The sequence below is a fragment of the Cylas formicarius genome, unplaced genomic scaffold, assembly GCF_029955315.1.
Source record: "Cylas formicarius isolate icCylForm1 unplaced genomic scaffold, icCylForm1.1 PGA_scaffold_3__17_contigs__length_32017465, whole genome shotgun sequence".
Classification (NCBI taxonomy): domain Eukaryota; kingdom Metazoa; phylum Arthropoda; class Insecta; order Coleoptera; family Brentidae; genus Cylas; species Cylas formicarius.
In genome coordinates this window covers 12387131-12404736 of record NW_026844326.1, presented here as the reverse complement: position 1 = coordinate 12404736, position 17606 = coordinate 12387131, and the positions used below count along the sequence as shown (strand labels likewise).

General features: G+C 36.1%; 2 protein-coding genes across 3 annotated transcripts; both read left to right on the top strand.

Moving 5' to 3' along the window:
• The first annotated feature begins 2318 nt into the window (after positions 1-2318).
• Positions 2319-3930, top strand: LOC132699682 (peroxidase-like protein 3). Its single transcript, XM_060666530.1, has 3 exons — positions 2319-3191; positions 3248-3663; positions 3723-3930. Exons 1-3 carry the CDS (start codon positions 2319-2321, stop codon positions 3928-3930), a joined length of 1497 nt encoding a protein of 498 aa, XP_060522513.1.
• A 5582-nt stretch (positions 3931-9512) lies between these two features.
• LOC132699490 (chorion peroxidase-like) lies at positions 9513-13490 on the top strand. Of its 2 annotated transcripts, XM_060666239.1 has the most exons (8): positions 9513-9957; positions 10018-10304; positions 11020-11180; positions 11235-11367; positions 11429-11655; positions 11714-12696; positions 12750-13165; positions 13225-13490. In XM_060666239.1, the coding sequence occupies exons 2-8, from the start codon at positions 10297-10299 to the stop codon at positions 13430-13432; spliced, it is 2136 nt and encodes a 711-aa protein (XP_060522222.1). In that variant the 5' UTR covers positions 9513-9957; positions 10018-10296; the 3' UTR covers positions 13433-13490. The 2 variants fall into 2 exon arrangements, with proteins under 2 accessions (XP_060522222.1, XP_060522221.1); XM_060666238.1 differs by lacking the exon at positions 9513-9957 and having other exon boundaries at positions 10259-10304; positions 11017-11180.
• The last annotated feature ends 4116 nt before the right edge of the window (positions 13491-17606 follow it).

The following is a 17606-nucleotide window of genomic DNA, read 5'->3' as shown; positions in this document are numbered from 1 at the left end:
AATTCACAATTATCTCGATGAGATTAAAAATATTTCAATATATAAGACCGACTTTCGGCTACCATTTCAAAGTTTGGTGAACTGTTCAACATTGCCGAAGCAAAGCAGTTATGATGAGGTGAGAAACTTATTTATATTTGACTATTTGCTTTTAAAAAAACTTTTTTTCACGTGCTTAATAAAATATCCTTTTCCAAAAATACTTTCATAAAGACAATTTTGTGTAAAAATGATCTAAGTTTTTCGTTTAAAATGACAGATGTAGACAAAGCTTTTAACTGTTACTGCATCCATCCTCAGTTGACCGTTGTAACCCTCGGTCGGATAGCGGACTGAGCGGGTGTTAGTACGGCCCACCGTCTTGCCGAGTTATTCGTGTACGGTTTCGTGTGTGTGTTTTTTTAGATGTTTTGCCATATTTTATTTACTTGTAGCCCTTCCTTTCCCTCGTTAAAATTGTCTTTTTGTTTACATAATTCGATGGTCTCTAGATGTAGTTTTGTACTATATTGTTTCTAAGTTGACAATTCTTGCGTGTTTTTAAATCTGATGTTGTGATCCCCGTTCGAAAACACGTGCTTCGCAACCGCCGATTTCTCTACTTGTCCCAAGCGTGTAGTGACCTACGTTTCGTTGTACCAATATAGAGGTCTCCACAGGAACATGCGATTCTGTATAGCCCGGCTGGCGTTGTATTTGTCTTTTGTGTTTGAAAATTTATTTTATATTATGTTTCGCCATTATTTTACGCCTCCGATGTAAGGAAGATCGTCCGGTGGCGTTTATCTATTTGGTTTTTTCGGTCGTATGGCCCGTTATAGTTCATTAGTGTGGTAGCTATTGATGTGGAAAAAAACGCTTAAGTAAAATATCTCCGCTTATACTGAAATAGAAATTGTTAGAAATCAATATATTAGGTACATTATTAAAATAATACATTTTCCAGTCCAATGGAAAATTTCTGTTGACAAGCCGTTAACATAAATAACAAATACTTTAGATTTTACATTATTTGATTTCTCCCAGCATTGCCTAAGATATTTGGTAGAATCCTTTATCAAAGCCTTACGACTTTCGTAAAAAAAGTTCTATTCAATTCTAATGTTATGTCAAGATGGCAAGTTGAACCTTAACTCGGATAATACAGATTGCTTCCATTTGTAAGTCTAGTAGTTAAATACGTTGTCATTATTATTACATAATTTTATTTTTGTACATATTGAATATTTAATATTGTTAACCCTAGAAGCTCGCTTGACTAAATAACATTTAGTACAGAAATGCCGAAACAATAATGGAAACATGGAAGTATTCGTATATGTCAGTCTAAAAAGTTGTTAAAATATAAAGAGTGATAACATCAAATCTTAATTTTGGAAAAATTACACAACACTGTTCGCAAAGTAGACGTAGACGTAGTTGTTTTCTGATTTTGCCTTTTCTTTTGAACTGCCAAATGGTGAAATTTTAGCTGATATTTTTCAAAAATTAAATGCTTATTTGTAGGTTTGGCGGTCCCTCGTTGTGGGCGCTCTGTATCTTTTCCATCATAAGCATAACATTCGTTCAAGGCAAGAGCAGTCTTATAAGTGACGATCTCCTCAAGGATGCGGTTTCAAAAGCCAAGGAAACTCATTTGGAAAGGATGAAATTGCAGTATCGTGTTTGGGCAGCAGGTTAACTAAAGTTTTCGATTCTATCGAGTATATTTTCCTACGGTAGTATTACAGGTGCTGGTCTTGATCCAAAATCCCATCAAGCAACAGCTGCAGCATTTGGCAAAGCAAATCAACACGCCATTCGTTTGGCAAATACGTCACTGCTTTACGAATTGGCTTCGAAAGAGATATTAAACGCACTGGGGTGAGTAATCATGAGATACTGTTAACTGGATTGGTTTAACAATCAACACTCCATGCTTAGGCACACAAGAAGGCCAGAAATTTTATCAGAACTAAAAAAATTAGACGTATCTGATCTGCTTCCCGCTACCAAATTCGCAACAGACACCAACTGTAGCGACTCAGGGCCATGCGATGAATCTTCGCCATATAGAACTCAAAGCGGGTTCTGCAATAATTTGGACCAACCTGATTTGGGCACTAGTTTGTCTAATTTTAATAGGTTATTGCCTAGTGATTACGAAGACGGTATGGCTAATCGATATAAATTTGTATTGGTTTCCTAAATAATTGTTGTTAAATGCAGGAATTTCCGAGCCAAGAATAACGGCGGTTAGTGGAGATCCACTACCAAATCCCAGATCTATTTCTACAACTGTCCACCCCGATGTTTCCCATTTGAGTACAGAATATACGATGTTGATTATGCAGTTTGCACAATTTTTGGACCACGACATTACCTTAACACCCCTAAATCAAGGATTTGCAGAATCTATTCCATCCTGTAGACCCTGTGATAGTAAGCAGACCGTACATCCTGAATGCAACCCCTTCGAAATACCTCCAGATGATGACTTTTTCCCTCAATTCAATAGTACCACCGGCGAACAAGCGTGCTTCCCTTCCATGAGAACGTTACAGGGGCAAAGTGATCTAGGCTCGAGAGAGCAAGTTAATCAAAATACTCCGTATTTGGATGGATCAGTGATATACGGAGAGAATAATTGCGTCCTCCAAATGGTTAAAGGAGAGAACGGAAGATTAAACGCGTCAGATCTCGGGGATGGATCCAAAGATTATTTGCCCAGAACTACTACTAATTCGGAATGCAGATCGGCTTCAGGATTATGTTTCTATGGCGGAGACGGCAGGGCATCGGAACAAGCAGGCTTGACAATGATGCACACGATTTTCTTGAGAGAACACAATAGAATAAATGATGCTTTGCAAGTTTTAAATCCATCCTGGAGCGCTGATAAGCGCTTTAATGAAACTAGAAGAATAGTTGTTGCCATCTTGCAACACATCACTTACAACGAATTTTTACCGAGGATTTTGGGTGACGATCAGTTAGACGATTTTGGACTTCGGCTATTATCCGACGGATTCTATGAGGATTATGATCCGACTTGCAGCCCAGACACGCTTACAGAGTTTGCGGCTGCCGCATACAGAATTGGTCATTCACTTCTGCGAGCTAGAGTTCCCATGTTAGACAACAATTTCACAAATGTGGATCCTCCACTTCTATTAAGAGATTCGTTCTTCCAAACTGACAGACTTTTCGCTGTAAGTAGTTTGTAGATAAGTTAAATTATTCTGATTAACGGTTACCCTGTTTCCAGCCCAATATCATTGACGATATAGCCCGTGGTATCAGTTCAACGCCAATGGAAGATCTAGATCGATTTGTTACGAACGAAGTTACAGACCATTTGTTTGAAAATACACAAATACCTTTCACTGGAGTAGATTTAGTTGCTTTAAATGTTCAGAGAGCAAGAGATCACGGTATTCCTCCCTACAATGACTATCGCGACTTCTGTCTTGGAGACCGTGCCGATACTTTTGATGATTTATCAGACACAACCGATGCGGATGCCATACAACAATTGCAACAAGTTTACCAGAGTGTGGACGACATCGACCTGTTCCCCGGTGGATTGACCGAAGCTCAGTTACCTGGTGGTTTGGTTGGGCCAACTTTTGGTTGCATAATTGGTATTCAGTTTGGTCGTTTACGACAATGCGATCGATTTTGGTATGTCACCGTCAATACAAATATGCTGATATGTTAATCCAAATGCAAATGTATTTTAGGTACGAAACCGCAGATCCTGTAGTAGGATTCACCGAGGAGCAACTGGCTGAGATACGAAAAATTACATTTTCCAAATTGATATGTGATAATATTGATGGTAATAATAACATACACGCCATTGCTTTTAATATACCGTCGGATTCATCAAATCCGAGAGTACCATGTGATTCACTTCCAGCACCCGATCTTTCGGCTTGGCAAGAGTAATTGTTGTAATTATGTGATTGTTGTAATTATGAGATTCATTAATAAATAGTAACACAACATTCTTTAACGTGTGTTCGTAAACTCCTTCGTAATAATATGAAATATTGCAAGCTCCCAAATAAATTTACGATATAAGTGTTTGGTGGGTTTTAACGTAGGTACACGTTATTTGCTGCGCTGATTCTTGTTCGATTGATTGGACTGTATTTTTCGAATAACTTTATTTTTTAACTTTTACAACTTAACAAACTTTTACAACTAACAAACAAAGGAAAAAACATATGAAAATGAATAACGAAGCTTAACGTTTGCTAGTTTGCGTCTCGCGGTCTCTCTTAAGTGTCGGCAGCGCCGATCCCTTTTTTGCAGGCAACCTTTTTTTTACGGTGCTCGCGATGTTGCCGTTGCTGGGCAGTTTTGAAGATTGACCAGTGTTTATTTTGCAAAATCCATTTCAAAATATCTTTTTCGGAACATTTCGACATTTTCGATTTTGTGTGCGTTGCTACTTTGATTCTGTTACATGGGGTATCAAATCAATCAGTTTCTTATACCAATTACAACATGCCGTATTCTCTACAATGTGTGCTAAAAGTTTTTGTTTGTTGATGGTGGGCCTCATATGCCTTTCTGCAGAGCCTCAAAATAGCGTTGTGTTTCACACGGGCAAAAATTGCAGTTGTGGGAAAAAAATAAAAGTCAGTGGGGTTCTCGAGTAAATAAAGAAGTTAATTTCGTTAAACTCAAGTTCTCAATGTACCTATGCTCTTACAGTTTTGTACACATACACTACTGCTACTCGAAAAATGCGGGATAGTTTTGAAAATGTATCATGGGCTAATTTTGCGACTGCAATACAAACAATTAAACTCAAAACAATTAGTCTTGAACTGTAAGAACATTTGTTTTCGAATCCTTTCGTTTTTATCACCCAACGCACCAACTAAATATCAAGACTTAGTGGGTAGTTTAAGAATGTTAGAATCGATATTTTTTAATGTATGTTTGACTTCTCCCAAACACGCATTGACTGTGAACCCGAATCGATTAAAGCTAGAACATTGGTGTTTACTGCTCCCATATAAGATTCGATCCTCGGTATCTTTAAACCGTGTTCATTAAGTAAAAGTAAGAAAGTGGTTTGATTGCACACTCCTCAGCCACCCGATACATTTGTGTTCTATGTTCTCGGAACGTGACTGTTTTACGTTGCGGTAGACCCATTGCCAGAAATTTAGTGCCAGTTACTACAATAATCGGCTAGATCCATTTTCGTATTGCAAAAATTTTAATTTTTGAAATAGTTCACCCCTCAGCAACGTTCTAAGAACATGTCTTTAAAAACAACTAATTAAATAAAATCACTTTCTTATTAGTAGCGGGTTTGATGTATGAAGAAACATATCTAGTAATCGAGTAGTTTTACAGAGAAATTCTTTTCCAAAACTTGACAAACGGCAGTGCAGAAAAATATTCGTCCAATAAATCGCACCATTGCTTGTGTCGTTGCTTTTATCCTGGGATTGAAGACATGGAGCGGATAATTCCCAGAATATTTTCTTAGTTCAATAGTTGTTTACTATTGGACTTGGACGACACGAGATAAAGAATATTCTGCGACTGACAAGATATTACAACGTTGTCACTACCTATAATCTTTTCGCGCATAATTACAACGCAAAAGTAGGTTTTCCATAACATTGTAGATTATTACGACTTTTAATCACCCTTCGCTATTCAGTACCACCGATCATATGGCTCTTTCCCGTAATACGCACGAACCATTAGAAAAAGAAAATACTGCTCGCTCACGAAAAAAAACTTCTATCCGACTAAGGACTGTAAGACGCATATTTCTTTTAAGTTAAAGTCTGTTCATAGATAGATATAAGAAAGTGACTAACTGATACGAATTAAGGAAAGACCCGGGCAAGCTGTAAGAATGAAATATGGCCGAACAGGTCCGTACTTTGCTTAGAATTTAATTATTTGTGGTTTTGTTAGGAAAGATATTTATGTTTAAATCTAATAGAAAATTACAAATTATTTTTATTACCTACTTAAATTACTTAAAATTATTCACATAATATATCCGTATCGCTATCGCTATCATCGCCTGTTCTAATTATTATTTGTTCTATATTATTTGCAATATGGATATACGATTGTTCTGCTTTTTCTATATGTTTAGCAGAATTTGCCTAACTTTGTGGAGGGATGTTAAAAACTTCGGTTTCTATAAGTTTGAGGACATTGGAGTTGACACGGGGAAAAACATTGTTAAGACAAATGGCAGATTTCAGTTGATGCCAAACATGTTCAATGGGATTAAATATACAGTGGCAAGGTGGAAGTCTTAAAACTGTATGCCCTAGATTTTTTGCATAATTATTACAGACGTATTCTTTTTGTAGTTTCTAGCTTTGTAGAACCTCAATTAACTGCTTTTTAGTATAATCTTCGTGAAAATAAATGTCGTTATTATACATTTAGTTTTGGATTGTTGCTTTTGTGTCACAGGGGGAAGGGGTTTTAGTCAACTGTCTACTGTGATAACTTGCATTGTCCATTACAGTGACGCTATTAGGGGGAATGTTTGGAACTAGCTTGTTTTAAGTAAGTTTAGCCACGTAAATAATTGGCCTTTGTTGTTCTCTGTAAATCCTAATTTTTTCTACATACTTCAGACGCCATTTCCGAATTCTAAAAGATTCCATGCCTTTTGTAAATTTTTTAAAATGTAAAAAGCATGTGTTGATGAATACACTTCCATAAGGTAGTTCTGCCACATTTAACACCGGTTTCATTTTTTTCAAGCCTCCTAATTAAGATATCTAATGTAGGCACGCTTTGTTCCTCGTATAACTGGTAAATTTTACGCCGTATTATATCTTGATCACTTTCATCTACACTCGTTTCTTTTTTTCCTCGCTAAAATGGGATTATTCACAATTTTCCATACATTTGATGTTGGAATTTCGGTCAATGTCGCCATTTATTCTAAACATGCTTGCTTGCTGGCACCACATTCAATAAGAGTCAAATAAACATTGTTTATAACTTACTTAGTCTCAATAGAATAGTGTTTTCTACATTTGGGCGGGAGCATCTCCTGAGATATACTAGACTCGCACATATTTTGCATAATTCGCACACGATTATTTACGCTGTATCGCACACGAAATAAAAATGATTACTAATAGATTTAACTAAGTAGTATACCAAACCGAAGAATATTGAAGACAGGTAGGTATTAAATTATTTTCTATTACGGACCACAATTTTACCTGAACATAAATTCCGAAACTTTAGGTAATAATCTTGTTGCATTGTATGTTAATGACCACCCTTGGATAATCCCATTCAAAAGCAATTGGTCACTTTCTTATATCTATGAACAGACTATACCCTATAAAATTTTTGTATGAACAAGGAAATAAGCCTGATAGTCAGATGTTTTCTTAAAACCTCAGTTCTCGCCCTTCGCTCTGTCAAAATATCCGTTAGTAGAATATAGTAGATATATATTAGTATAATAAATATAGTTTTGGGATGCAGTACCATTTTAAGAAATATCTTGCAGGCATTTCTCGGTTAACCCTGCATTCAAGTGTTGCTGGTTATTGTTTGAATTACGTTAAATTGCGAAGACTTTTAACGGTCAGTGTTCTCGCGAGTACAGTACTTGAATTTCATAATGCTTTAGTCTTATTGTTCAGAATATCAAAGTACCAAATGATTAATTGATCGATTTTATTTTTAATTTATAAAATATACCCAAGGAATTTGATTAAATATTAGTGTGTCCTCTCTTTGAATAAAATTATTTTAAACATTGTTGCCTTGTTGGTTGAAAGTTGGTTGGGATCTCTGTCCAGTATATTATGGCCTTACTTGGTATGGTACGTGGTGTGTTCTACCCTTCAGTATATTAACATATGTTGTTTATTGCACTGTCGCGTATTGCTGCCCTTCAGGGTTGGTGCGGAGACTTCCTCTGTCTCCTTAGTATATATTGCATGATCGGAATAATCAGCACTTGTAATTGAAATAGGTACTATGTGTGTTCTGCCCTTAGTACCAATAGACTGATGTGGCTCTGTCCTTCAGTATATTATGACTTGTTACTTATTGCACTGTCACGTGTTCCTACCCTTCAGGGCCGTTGTGATTATTCGCGACAGGATACTTCGCGTGTGTCCGCCCTTAGTATCCATTGCGTGATCGGAATAATTAGCACTAGTGATTAAAATAGGTACTATGTGTGTTTTGCCCTTAGTATCAATATACTGATGTCGCTCCGCCCTTCAGGATATTATGACGTGTTGGTTGTACTGTCGCGTGTTGTTGTCTTTCAGCGAAGAATCACTAGGGATTGAAATAGGTGGAATGTGTGTTCTGCCCTTAGTACCAATATACTGATATGGCTCTGTCCTTCAGTATATTATGACCTGTTACTTGTTGCACTGTTACGTGTTGCTGCCCTTCAGAAATGGTGTGATTATTCGCGACAGGATATTCGTGTGTCTCTTCCCTTAGTATCTACTGCGTGATTTGAATAATCAGCACTAGTGATTGAAATAGGTACTATGTATGTTCTGCCCTTAGTATCAATATACTGACGTGGCTCTGCTCTTCAGTATATTATGACCTATTTTATTTGTTATGTTTATGTTTATGTTTATTGCACGGTCGGGTGTTGGTGTCCTCAGCGAAGTATCCATTGTACGATGGGAATAATTAGCACTAGTGATTGAAATAGGTACTATATTTGTTCTGCCCTTAGTATCAACATTAATGTTAATTATATATTAAGTTTATTTAGTTATTTTTAATAATCTTTTGGTACTCAGGTTTTTTTTTTTCTTAGTTTCAGATGCAAACCGTGTCATCTCGCTGACGAACTGATCAATTTTCGTTTTGACGAAAATAGTTACCCTCTCTTGCAGGACTTGTAAGGTAAGAAAAATAAAACACGGAAGATTTTCACAAATGCAATTTATCGAATCTAAACTCCAACTTTTTGTTCCTTGAAGCTGTATAGGGTTACGAGGAATGCATATACCTAACTCAATCAACAACTATTTGTGTTAAAACCATAAGTTGGTCCATTCTATTGTTCGGCCTGCGTACTCGATATTATAACGCAAACATGGAATACAGCACGCACACACAATTATTCTAAATATTACAATTGTCTGTTTACTCCGACTCCGTCTTAATTAAGTACACTGTTCATTGCGTCAATCGATACTTGACAAAGACTGGCTTGTTGCGCGCCATATGGTGTGTTCCACACGGATAAAAGTTGCAGGTGTGACAGCAAAATAAGAATCGGTGAATTCTCGAGCAAATCAGCACGTTTTTTCCATTAATCTCAAATTCGTAGTGTACTTATGTACTTACACTTCTAGACACATACGTTACTTAATAATATTTGAAGTCGAAAAATGCGGGAGAGTGTGTACATTGTTTCGGTAACAATATTCTAATATTATATAGGGTGATTCATACTGGATTGGACATGTATGGTTAACGAGGCGTAGAACCCTTCTTGGTCGTTTACATAAGCGAGGACGATTTATCGATCGACATTCTTTTGCCAAGCACGTGTACAAAAAATTCGTTTTTATCGATATTGCACGGCATGGATCCATGGACCGTCGAAATAATAAACGATAAATCGACTAAAGCGTTTGAAATATGAGAGGAAAGTCAGAAAGACAAAAACAGAAGGCAAAAGTGGCACAGGAAGTAAAATTGCAAAAACCACTGAAGACCTTGTAAACACTGCAACAGACGGTGTAGCGTAGACAGATGCGACCGTCAATATCCAATAGTAGTTGACGAGCTCTCAGAATCATCATCTCAAAAGTAACACATTAACTAACTCGCAACTAAAGTACCAGACATGGATCGGGGCTGTAGATAAAGAAAGGGATGTCTAAAACTTGGGATGTCTACATATTTAATTCTTGTGCTACTTTTTAGTAACAATATACTAACAAGAATCTCTTACCTAGTTGTGTAAGTCATAACAAGACACGTAGCACTAACCATGGTGTTTTATACCTCTCGTATTTTCAGAAAGAGAGTACTAACGTGACGTACACGTTGAACGATACGAATAAGTTTGGTGGATTGTAAATAAAAGAGGAGCAAGTTTCCAAACTTCCAAACGCGTACGCGCCATTTTTTTTTGGAGAATTGAGATGAGTTGAGATATCACTTTCGTAAAACACTCTCATGGTTCAATTATCTCGATGAGATAAGAAATTTGGAATATATAAGGACTATTTTCGGATACCATTTCTAAGCTTAGTTAACTGTCCACATTCGTGATACATTTGCGAAACTAAAGCAATTATGAAGAGGTAAGAAATTATTATTTAAATGTTTACTTGACAAGCTATTCCATATGATTGAGAGAAAACTCATTAATATTTAACAAATTTTACTCCTGGCTAGCTTTCTAATACCTGCTCGTAACTTCTTCAAAAATAAATAAATGACCACAAGTAACCAATGTACCAGAATATCCAGAGTATCTAAGAGCCTGAAATTATTTTCGCAATAAAATGTTTGAATGAAATATGTTTTGGATGAATTTAAGTTATTTGCCCTATGGATTGGTTAAATCCAAATACTCTCAATTGGGAAAGTAAGTGAAAATAGTAATTTATGCTCATTCTCCTGCGTATCACCTCAACTAGGATAATTTGGTACCAGAAGTCGTTGTTAATTACCAACAATTCTTATAAAATTAATATTTAATGCGTTGTATTAATATTGAAAATAATTTATAGAGAGGCTTATAAACCAACAAACGGAAATCTAAATATACACAGATCCCAAAATATATCAAAATAAATCTAAACAAACAGATTTGTTCAATAATTGATAGCACGTTAGTTGAATATTAGACAAAAGAGGATGTTAAAATATTACTGTATTTAAAATGCATAAAGATGTCGTATTTAATCCATCGCTTCGGAAGGTTTGGGTGTTCATTCATAAAAAAATTAATGTTGAAAATATGTTATAAATCGATCAAATGAAAGAAAATAATATTTGTTTTATATTAAGCAGCTGCTTAGTGTGGGTACTCTGTATCCTTTCCATTATAAACGTGACAGCCGGTCAAGACAAGAGCAGACTTATTAGTGAAGATCTTCTGAGGGACGCAATATCAAAGGCCAAAGAAACACATTTGGAAAGAACGAAAATGCAGTATCGTGTTTGGGCAGCAGGTTAGCTAAAATTTTTGATCCGTCTGAGCATATTTTCCAGCTTTAGTGTTACAGGCGGTGGTCTTGATCCAAAATCGCACCAGGCAACAGCTGCAGCGTTTGGCAAAGCAAATCAACATGCAATTCGTTTGGCAAATACGTCGCTACTATACGAGTTAGCATCGAAGGAGATTCTAAACGCCCTGGGGTAAGTAAAGGGAAAGATATTACCTATTAAATTGGTTTAACCATCAACAATCCGTGCTTAGGCATACAAGGAGGCCAGAAATTGAAATTGAACTAAAAAATATAGACGTATCTGATCTGCTTCCCGCTACCAAATTCGCAACAGATACGAATTGTAGCGACTCGGGACCATGCGATGAATCTTCGCCATATAGAACTCAGAGCGGATACTGCAACAATTTGAATCAACCTGATTTGGGAACTAGTTTGTCTAATTTTGACCGGTTATTGCCGAGTGATTACGAAGACGGTAGTACTTATGGATATAAATTTTTATTGCTTAATTGAATGATTATTGTTTCACACAGGTATTTCCGAGCCAAGGATAACGGCAGTTAGTGGAGATCCACTACCAAATCCCCGATCTATTTCTACAACTGTCCATCCCGATGTTTCGCATTTGAGTAATAATTATACGATGCTGATTATGCAGTTTGCCCAATTTCTGGACCACGATATCACCTTAACACCCCTGAATCAAGGATTTGCGGAATCTATTCCATCCTGTAGACCCTGCGACAGCAAGCAAACCGTACACCCCGAATGCAACCCTTTCGAAATACCTCCAGATGACGACTTTTTCCCTCAATTCAATAGTACCACCGGCGAACAAGCGTGCTTCCCTTCCATGAGAACGTTACCGGGTCAAACTCTGCTTGGTTCCAGAGAACAAGTGAATCAAAATACTCCGTATTTGGATGGATCAGTGATATATGGTGAAAATAACTGCGTACTTCAAATGGTTAAAGGGCAGAATGGAAGATTAAACTCATCAGACCTCGGAGATGGATCCAAAGATTATTTACCAAGAACTACTACTAATTCGGAATGCAAATCGGCTTCAGGATTATGTTTCTATGGGGGAGACGGTAGGGCTTCCGAACAAGCAGGTTTGACGATGATGCACACGATTTTTTTGAGGGAACACAATAGAATAAATGATGCATTACAAGTTTTAAATCCATCCTGGAGCGCTGATAAGCGATTCAATGAAACCAGAAGGATAGTTGTTGCCATCTTACAACACATCACATACAACGAATTTTTACCGAGGATTTTGGGTGAAGATTCATTGGACATTTTTGGACTCAGACTATTATCCGACGGATTCTATGAGGAATACAACCCATTTTGCAGTCCAGACACGCTTACAGAATTTGCGGCTGCCGCATATAGAATTGGGCACTCGCTTCTGCGAGCTCGAGTTCCGATGTTGGACAACAATTTCGCAAATGTTGATCCTCCGCTTCTGTTAAGAGATTCGTTCTTTCAAACCGATCGGCTTTTTGCAGTAAGTAACTTTTTAAAGTAAAATTATTTGTGTTAAATTTAAATTGCCTCCAGCCAAACATCATCGACGACATAGCCCGTGGCATTAGTTCGACGCCCATGGAAGATTTAGATCGATTTGTTACGAACGAAGTTACAGACCACCTGTTTGAAAATACAAGAATACCCTTTACCGGAGTGGATTTAGTTGCTTTAAATATTCAGAGAGCAAGGGATCACGGTATTCCACCCTACAACGACTATCGCGAAATTTGTCTTTTCGAGCGTGCTGGATCGTTCGATGATTTATCAGACACAACTGACGCGGATGCTATACAACAATTGCAACAAGCTTACCAGAGTGTGGACGACATCGACCTGTTCCCCGGTGGATTGACCGAAGCTCAGTTACCTGGTGGTCTGGTTGGGCCAACTTTTGGTTGTATTATTGGTATTCAGTTTGGTCGCCTAAGACAATGCGATCGATTTTGGTATGTTTTCCTCAACAGAAATGTAGTAATCGATAAATGCAAATACAAATTCATTTTAGGTACGAAACCGCAGATCCTGTGGTAGGGTTTACAGAGCAACAACTCGCTGAAATCAGAAAAATCTCATTTTCGAAACTGATATGTGACAATATTGACGGAAATAATAATATACACGCCATAGCTTTTAATATTCCGTCAAATTCGACAAATCCAAGGGTGCCATGTGATTCTCTTCCAGCTCTGGATCTTTCCGCTTGGCAGGAATAGTTTATTTAGCAATTAATTTTTTATATTAGTTATTTTGTATTGAAATTTATAAATAAATAACCGCATAACAACAAATTTGTTATCATCTTTCGCTACTGCTGATTTTTATAGAACTATTGGCAAAAATACTTTTGGGTACTCTTGGACTTCAGCAAGGCGTTCCATAAGCTAGATCATAGTGTACTTCTTAAAAAGCTTGAGTATTTTCGGCTGAGCCATTCGGCTGTGAATTTTTTTAAAACTTGTTTCGACAGCCGATGCCAGAGAGTAGTGCTGGGTATATTTAGTTTTATTGCTACTAAGAAAGGAGTACCACACGAAAATGTGTTGGGACCGTTATTATTTTCAATATATACAACAGACTTTTTGGTTCAAGTCAAATATTGCATTTTATAAAAATAACGTAGACTAAACTACTTCTTTATAGAGAGAGCGTCCGTTACCATTATACTTTTAATATAATTTTAAATAATCTTAGGTTAGTACCTGTAGACTTCTTGGTAACTATGGAATTATGGTGAATGTTAATATGAAGACCATGTCGCAACATAATAAAAGAAGTCATTTCTTAAAATGAAAATGCATGTTTAGGAACATTCTCACGACGAACATTCGACTAAAACTGTGCGATAGTTTAATACTATCGAATTTGACATATGGAGAGATTGTTTATTGGCCGTGTCTTACTTTAGAAAATAAAGGATGTCTGCAAAAAATTCAGATTTCTTGTTTACGTTATTGCTATAATATGATTATCATAAAAAATATAATAAGTCGTTTATAAATAAGTTCAAAGATGTATTGTCAATGAGAGAATAAGTACCTTCATTAACTGTTTAAATAATCAAGTTTCTTTTTTTTTTTATTTATATATGATTCTTAAATTAAAATTCTTACAATGTTTTCTTAAGGGTGGTTAGATGAGCAGCTAAGTGTCTTATTTATTATATAACATATCCCCAGAGTACCAATAATTTTGAATTAGATTCAATTGAATCAGATGATATAAATTTGTTTTTTAAGTCGATTTTTACAAAAGCTACTTAAGTACTACTATTACATATTAGTTCATTAATCGGGTTCATACAGGTTCATACGGTCTTCTAGCAAAAACTGATTTGAAATCGTAGGAAAAGACTAAAGGCAGGCAGTTTCCCTTTACCAATAAATGCTTGAAAATGAGCTTACACTTTCTCACTCAGTATGCAATGTAGAAATTCTACATTTTCAATTGCTTTCGAGAATAAATTGTGACGGAAAGTTTGCAAGTTAATTTTTGAGATATTTTACTTACTTAATTTGATTAAGACTATTGCCGGTGGCAATTATTTTCAGTCAGCTTAGCGGACGTACAATGTTTACTGCGTTTATTTCTTTTATTATTTCCCGTTTTATAAGTTACCCATGATTTATTAGACATAGTGTACGTTGTAGGCACTGCAGAAAGAAATACTCTTTTAGTCTCCACTTTAATTGAAAATTCACAAAATAGTATGAGGCAATTTGTTAAACACTAGAATAAAGAAACAATCCCATGAATGCCTGCAAATGTACGGTTTCACTCATCCCATATTTAATTATTGCAATTTTTTGAATGAAAAATTACTACCGAATCACATCTACAGCTTCTGTAGTTAGGCCTGAATTCGTTTTTGGAAAGGTTGGCTGATTTTGCTGCGACAATATGTGGTATCAACATGATGGAGCAAAACTATGCCCAGCAGTTTTTAAATGAACAATTTCATAATCTCTGTATAGGTAGAGGTGGTCCAGTACGTAACCAACAATATCCCTCGACTTGACAAAAGCAGATTTTTTCTCGTGGGACTATGTAAATCAGAAAGTATATCAAGTTGCTCCTACAACAGACAGCAACGTTTTCAAAGCATTACTACAGATATGTCAGAAAGCGTATCATTTCAAAGAAGAACACGTGGATGTGAAGTGAACTAAATTGAATTGAAAATGTTGCACGACTGTAAAGCTGATTCTTCGACACATCAGATGTACAACTAATATTATTTTTTGCTTGTAGATCCTTTTCAATCTGGTAACTTTGGTTAAAAAATTCTTTCGCTATCTCCTACCGTGTATGGACTTTGTTGGCTCATCTATATTAATGAGGTACTCCCGCTGTTTAATGGCTTTATATTATGATATAATGCTTACTGGAGTCATTTATATTTTGCTAAATGATGACCAAATTGATAAACTAAAAAATTTTTGATTGTTCAATTTTTTTCCAAAGTTTAGAAAAGAGCATTCTCAAGTGTTCTTAACGTAGTTACTATAAATCCAACTTACATTATGACAATGATTGAATGCTAAGAACGCGTAGAAGACAAAGATTTGAGTATTATATTAAATGTTCTTATTGGAAATTACTTTTTCTACAATCCTTAACAGAAATATAATACTAACTCTAATTTCATGACACTTAAGGAAAACTAAGGAAATTAGCCTATAATTGGATGAATAGTCTAGAATGCAATATTCTTTCTCACTGGATATTGAACGCACCCCTTTACCGCAAGTTCAAATTATTATTATTTTTTTAAATGATGATTAATTATGTTCTATAGTCACCTTATAATGAATATTAATTATAAATACAGTTTTATGTTTGTATGTTATATCCCGAACCGAATCGTCTAAAACCGCTATTAGAATTTTTAATTACAGATCACACTGTTGTACCCAATCGGAGGAGTGTACATTTTTGCAAAACAACATGAATACATTTATTGACATGACAGTCAGAATTGACAAACGTCAAAATTTAAGCCGTACGGTAAAATCTTCGAAAAAATGACGACCCTTTCAAGGATGCGATTTTAAAAGGGGAACAAACTCATTTGGAAGGATGAAAATGCATTATCGTGTTTGAACAGCAGGTGGGCTAAATTTTCTGACCGTTGCTAACCTATTTTGTGGATGGTTGTATTACAAGTGGTGGTCCGAAAAAACAAATAAACACGCAATTGGTTGCATCAACAGGTTACTCCTTTACGAATTGGTTTCGAAGGAGGAGTAAGAAAAAGTAGGTAAACAAGAGAGTTGGGATGAACTGAATCATTTTCACAGTCAACATTTCATGCTTAGGCACACAAGAAGACAAGAAATTTTATCTGAACTAAAACATATAAAACCATCCGATCTGCTTTCCTCACCGGATACTGTAACAATTTGGTCCAACCGGACTTGGGAACTTGTTTGTCTAATTTACTTTAATGCAGACCTGTCTTTGAAAACTTAACAGAGGTAAAGTACACTTAGCTCCAGGAAACAATTCAATCAATACACTCCCTATTTGGATGGTTCAGTGATATACGGTGAGAATAACTGCGTACTTCAAATGGTTAAAGGGCAGAATGGAATATTAAACTCATCAGACCTCGGAGACGGTTCCTAAGATTATTTGCTCATAACTACTACTAATGTTGGAAGGGCTTCGACTTTTCGCTGTAAGTAGTTTGATGAAGTTAAATTATTCGTATTAATATTGCATTGCTTTCAGCCGAATATAATTGATGATATAAGCGGGGGTATCAGTTCGACGCCAATGGAATATCTAGATCGATTTGTATCGAACGACGTTACAAATCAGTTGTTGGAAAATACAAGAGGAAACTTTATTGGTGCGGATTTAGTTGTTTTAAATATTCAGAGGGCAAGGGATCACGGTATTCCTCCCTCCAACGAAAAAACAAACAAGAAACAATGAAAATCAGTTACCTCGTAGTCCGGTTGGGCCCACTTTTGGTTGAATTATTGGTCATTGTATATGTAATTTAGGTACCAAACCGAAGATCATAAGGTAGGATTTTCGAAGCAACAACTCAACTCAACTCAACTCAAATACAAGAGTGAAATGAATTCGTTTCCAGCACCATTGCAACAGAAATACAGCATTGGTTATACATTTTCCAAAGATAGTATAAGCATAATTTAACTTTGCACAATATCCCTCGGATTATTACAAACAATAAAGACCAAAACAGATTACAATACTATACTAAGGTAAGGAATTAAATTGCGCGCTTAAAATTTGCTCTCGTTTTATTTACTCTTTTTGGCTGTTCTAGTGGTTCATTCAGAATAAATCTTGTTTCTGGAGCACGTTTTTGCTGGAAATGCTTAAGTGAAATTAAGCAACTTTAAAGTTTGTCGCTAG

Coding starts and splice junctions, on each gene's coding strand:
- LOC132699682 (XM_060666530.1), top strand. CDS start 2,319: ATGTTGATTATGCAGTTTGCACAATTTTTGGACCACGACATTACCTTA. Junction 3,192..3,247: donor AAACTGACAGACTTTTCGCT/GTAAGTAGTTTG, acceptor CCCTGTTTCCAG/CCCAATATCATTGACGATAT. Junction 3,664..3,722: donor CGACAATGCGATCGATTTTG/GTATGTCACCGT, acceptor AATGTATTTTAG/GTACGAAACCGCAGATCCTG.
- LOC132699490 (XM_060666238.1), top strand. Junction 11,181..11,234: donor GTATCGTGTTTGGGCAGCAG/GTTAGCTAAAAT, acceptor TTAGTGTTACAG/GCGGTGGTCTTGATCCAAAA. Junction 12,697..12,749: donor AAACCGATCGGCTTTTTGCA/GTAAGTAACTTT, acceptor AATTGCCTCCAG/CCAAACATCATCGACGACAT.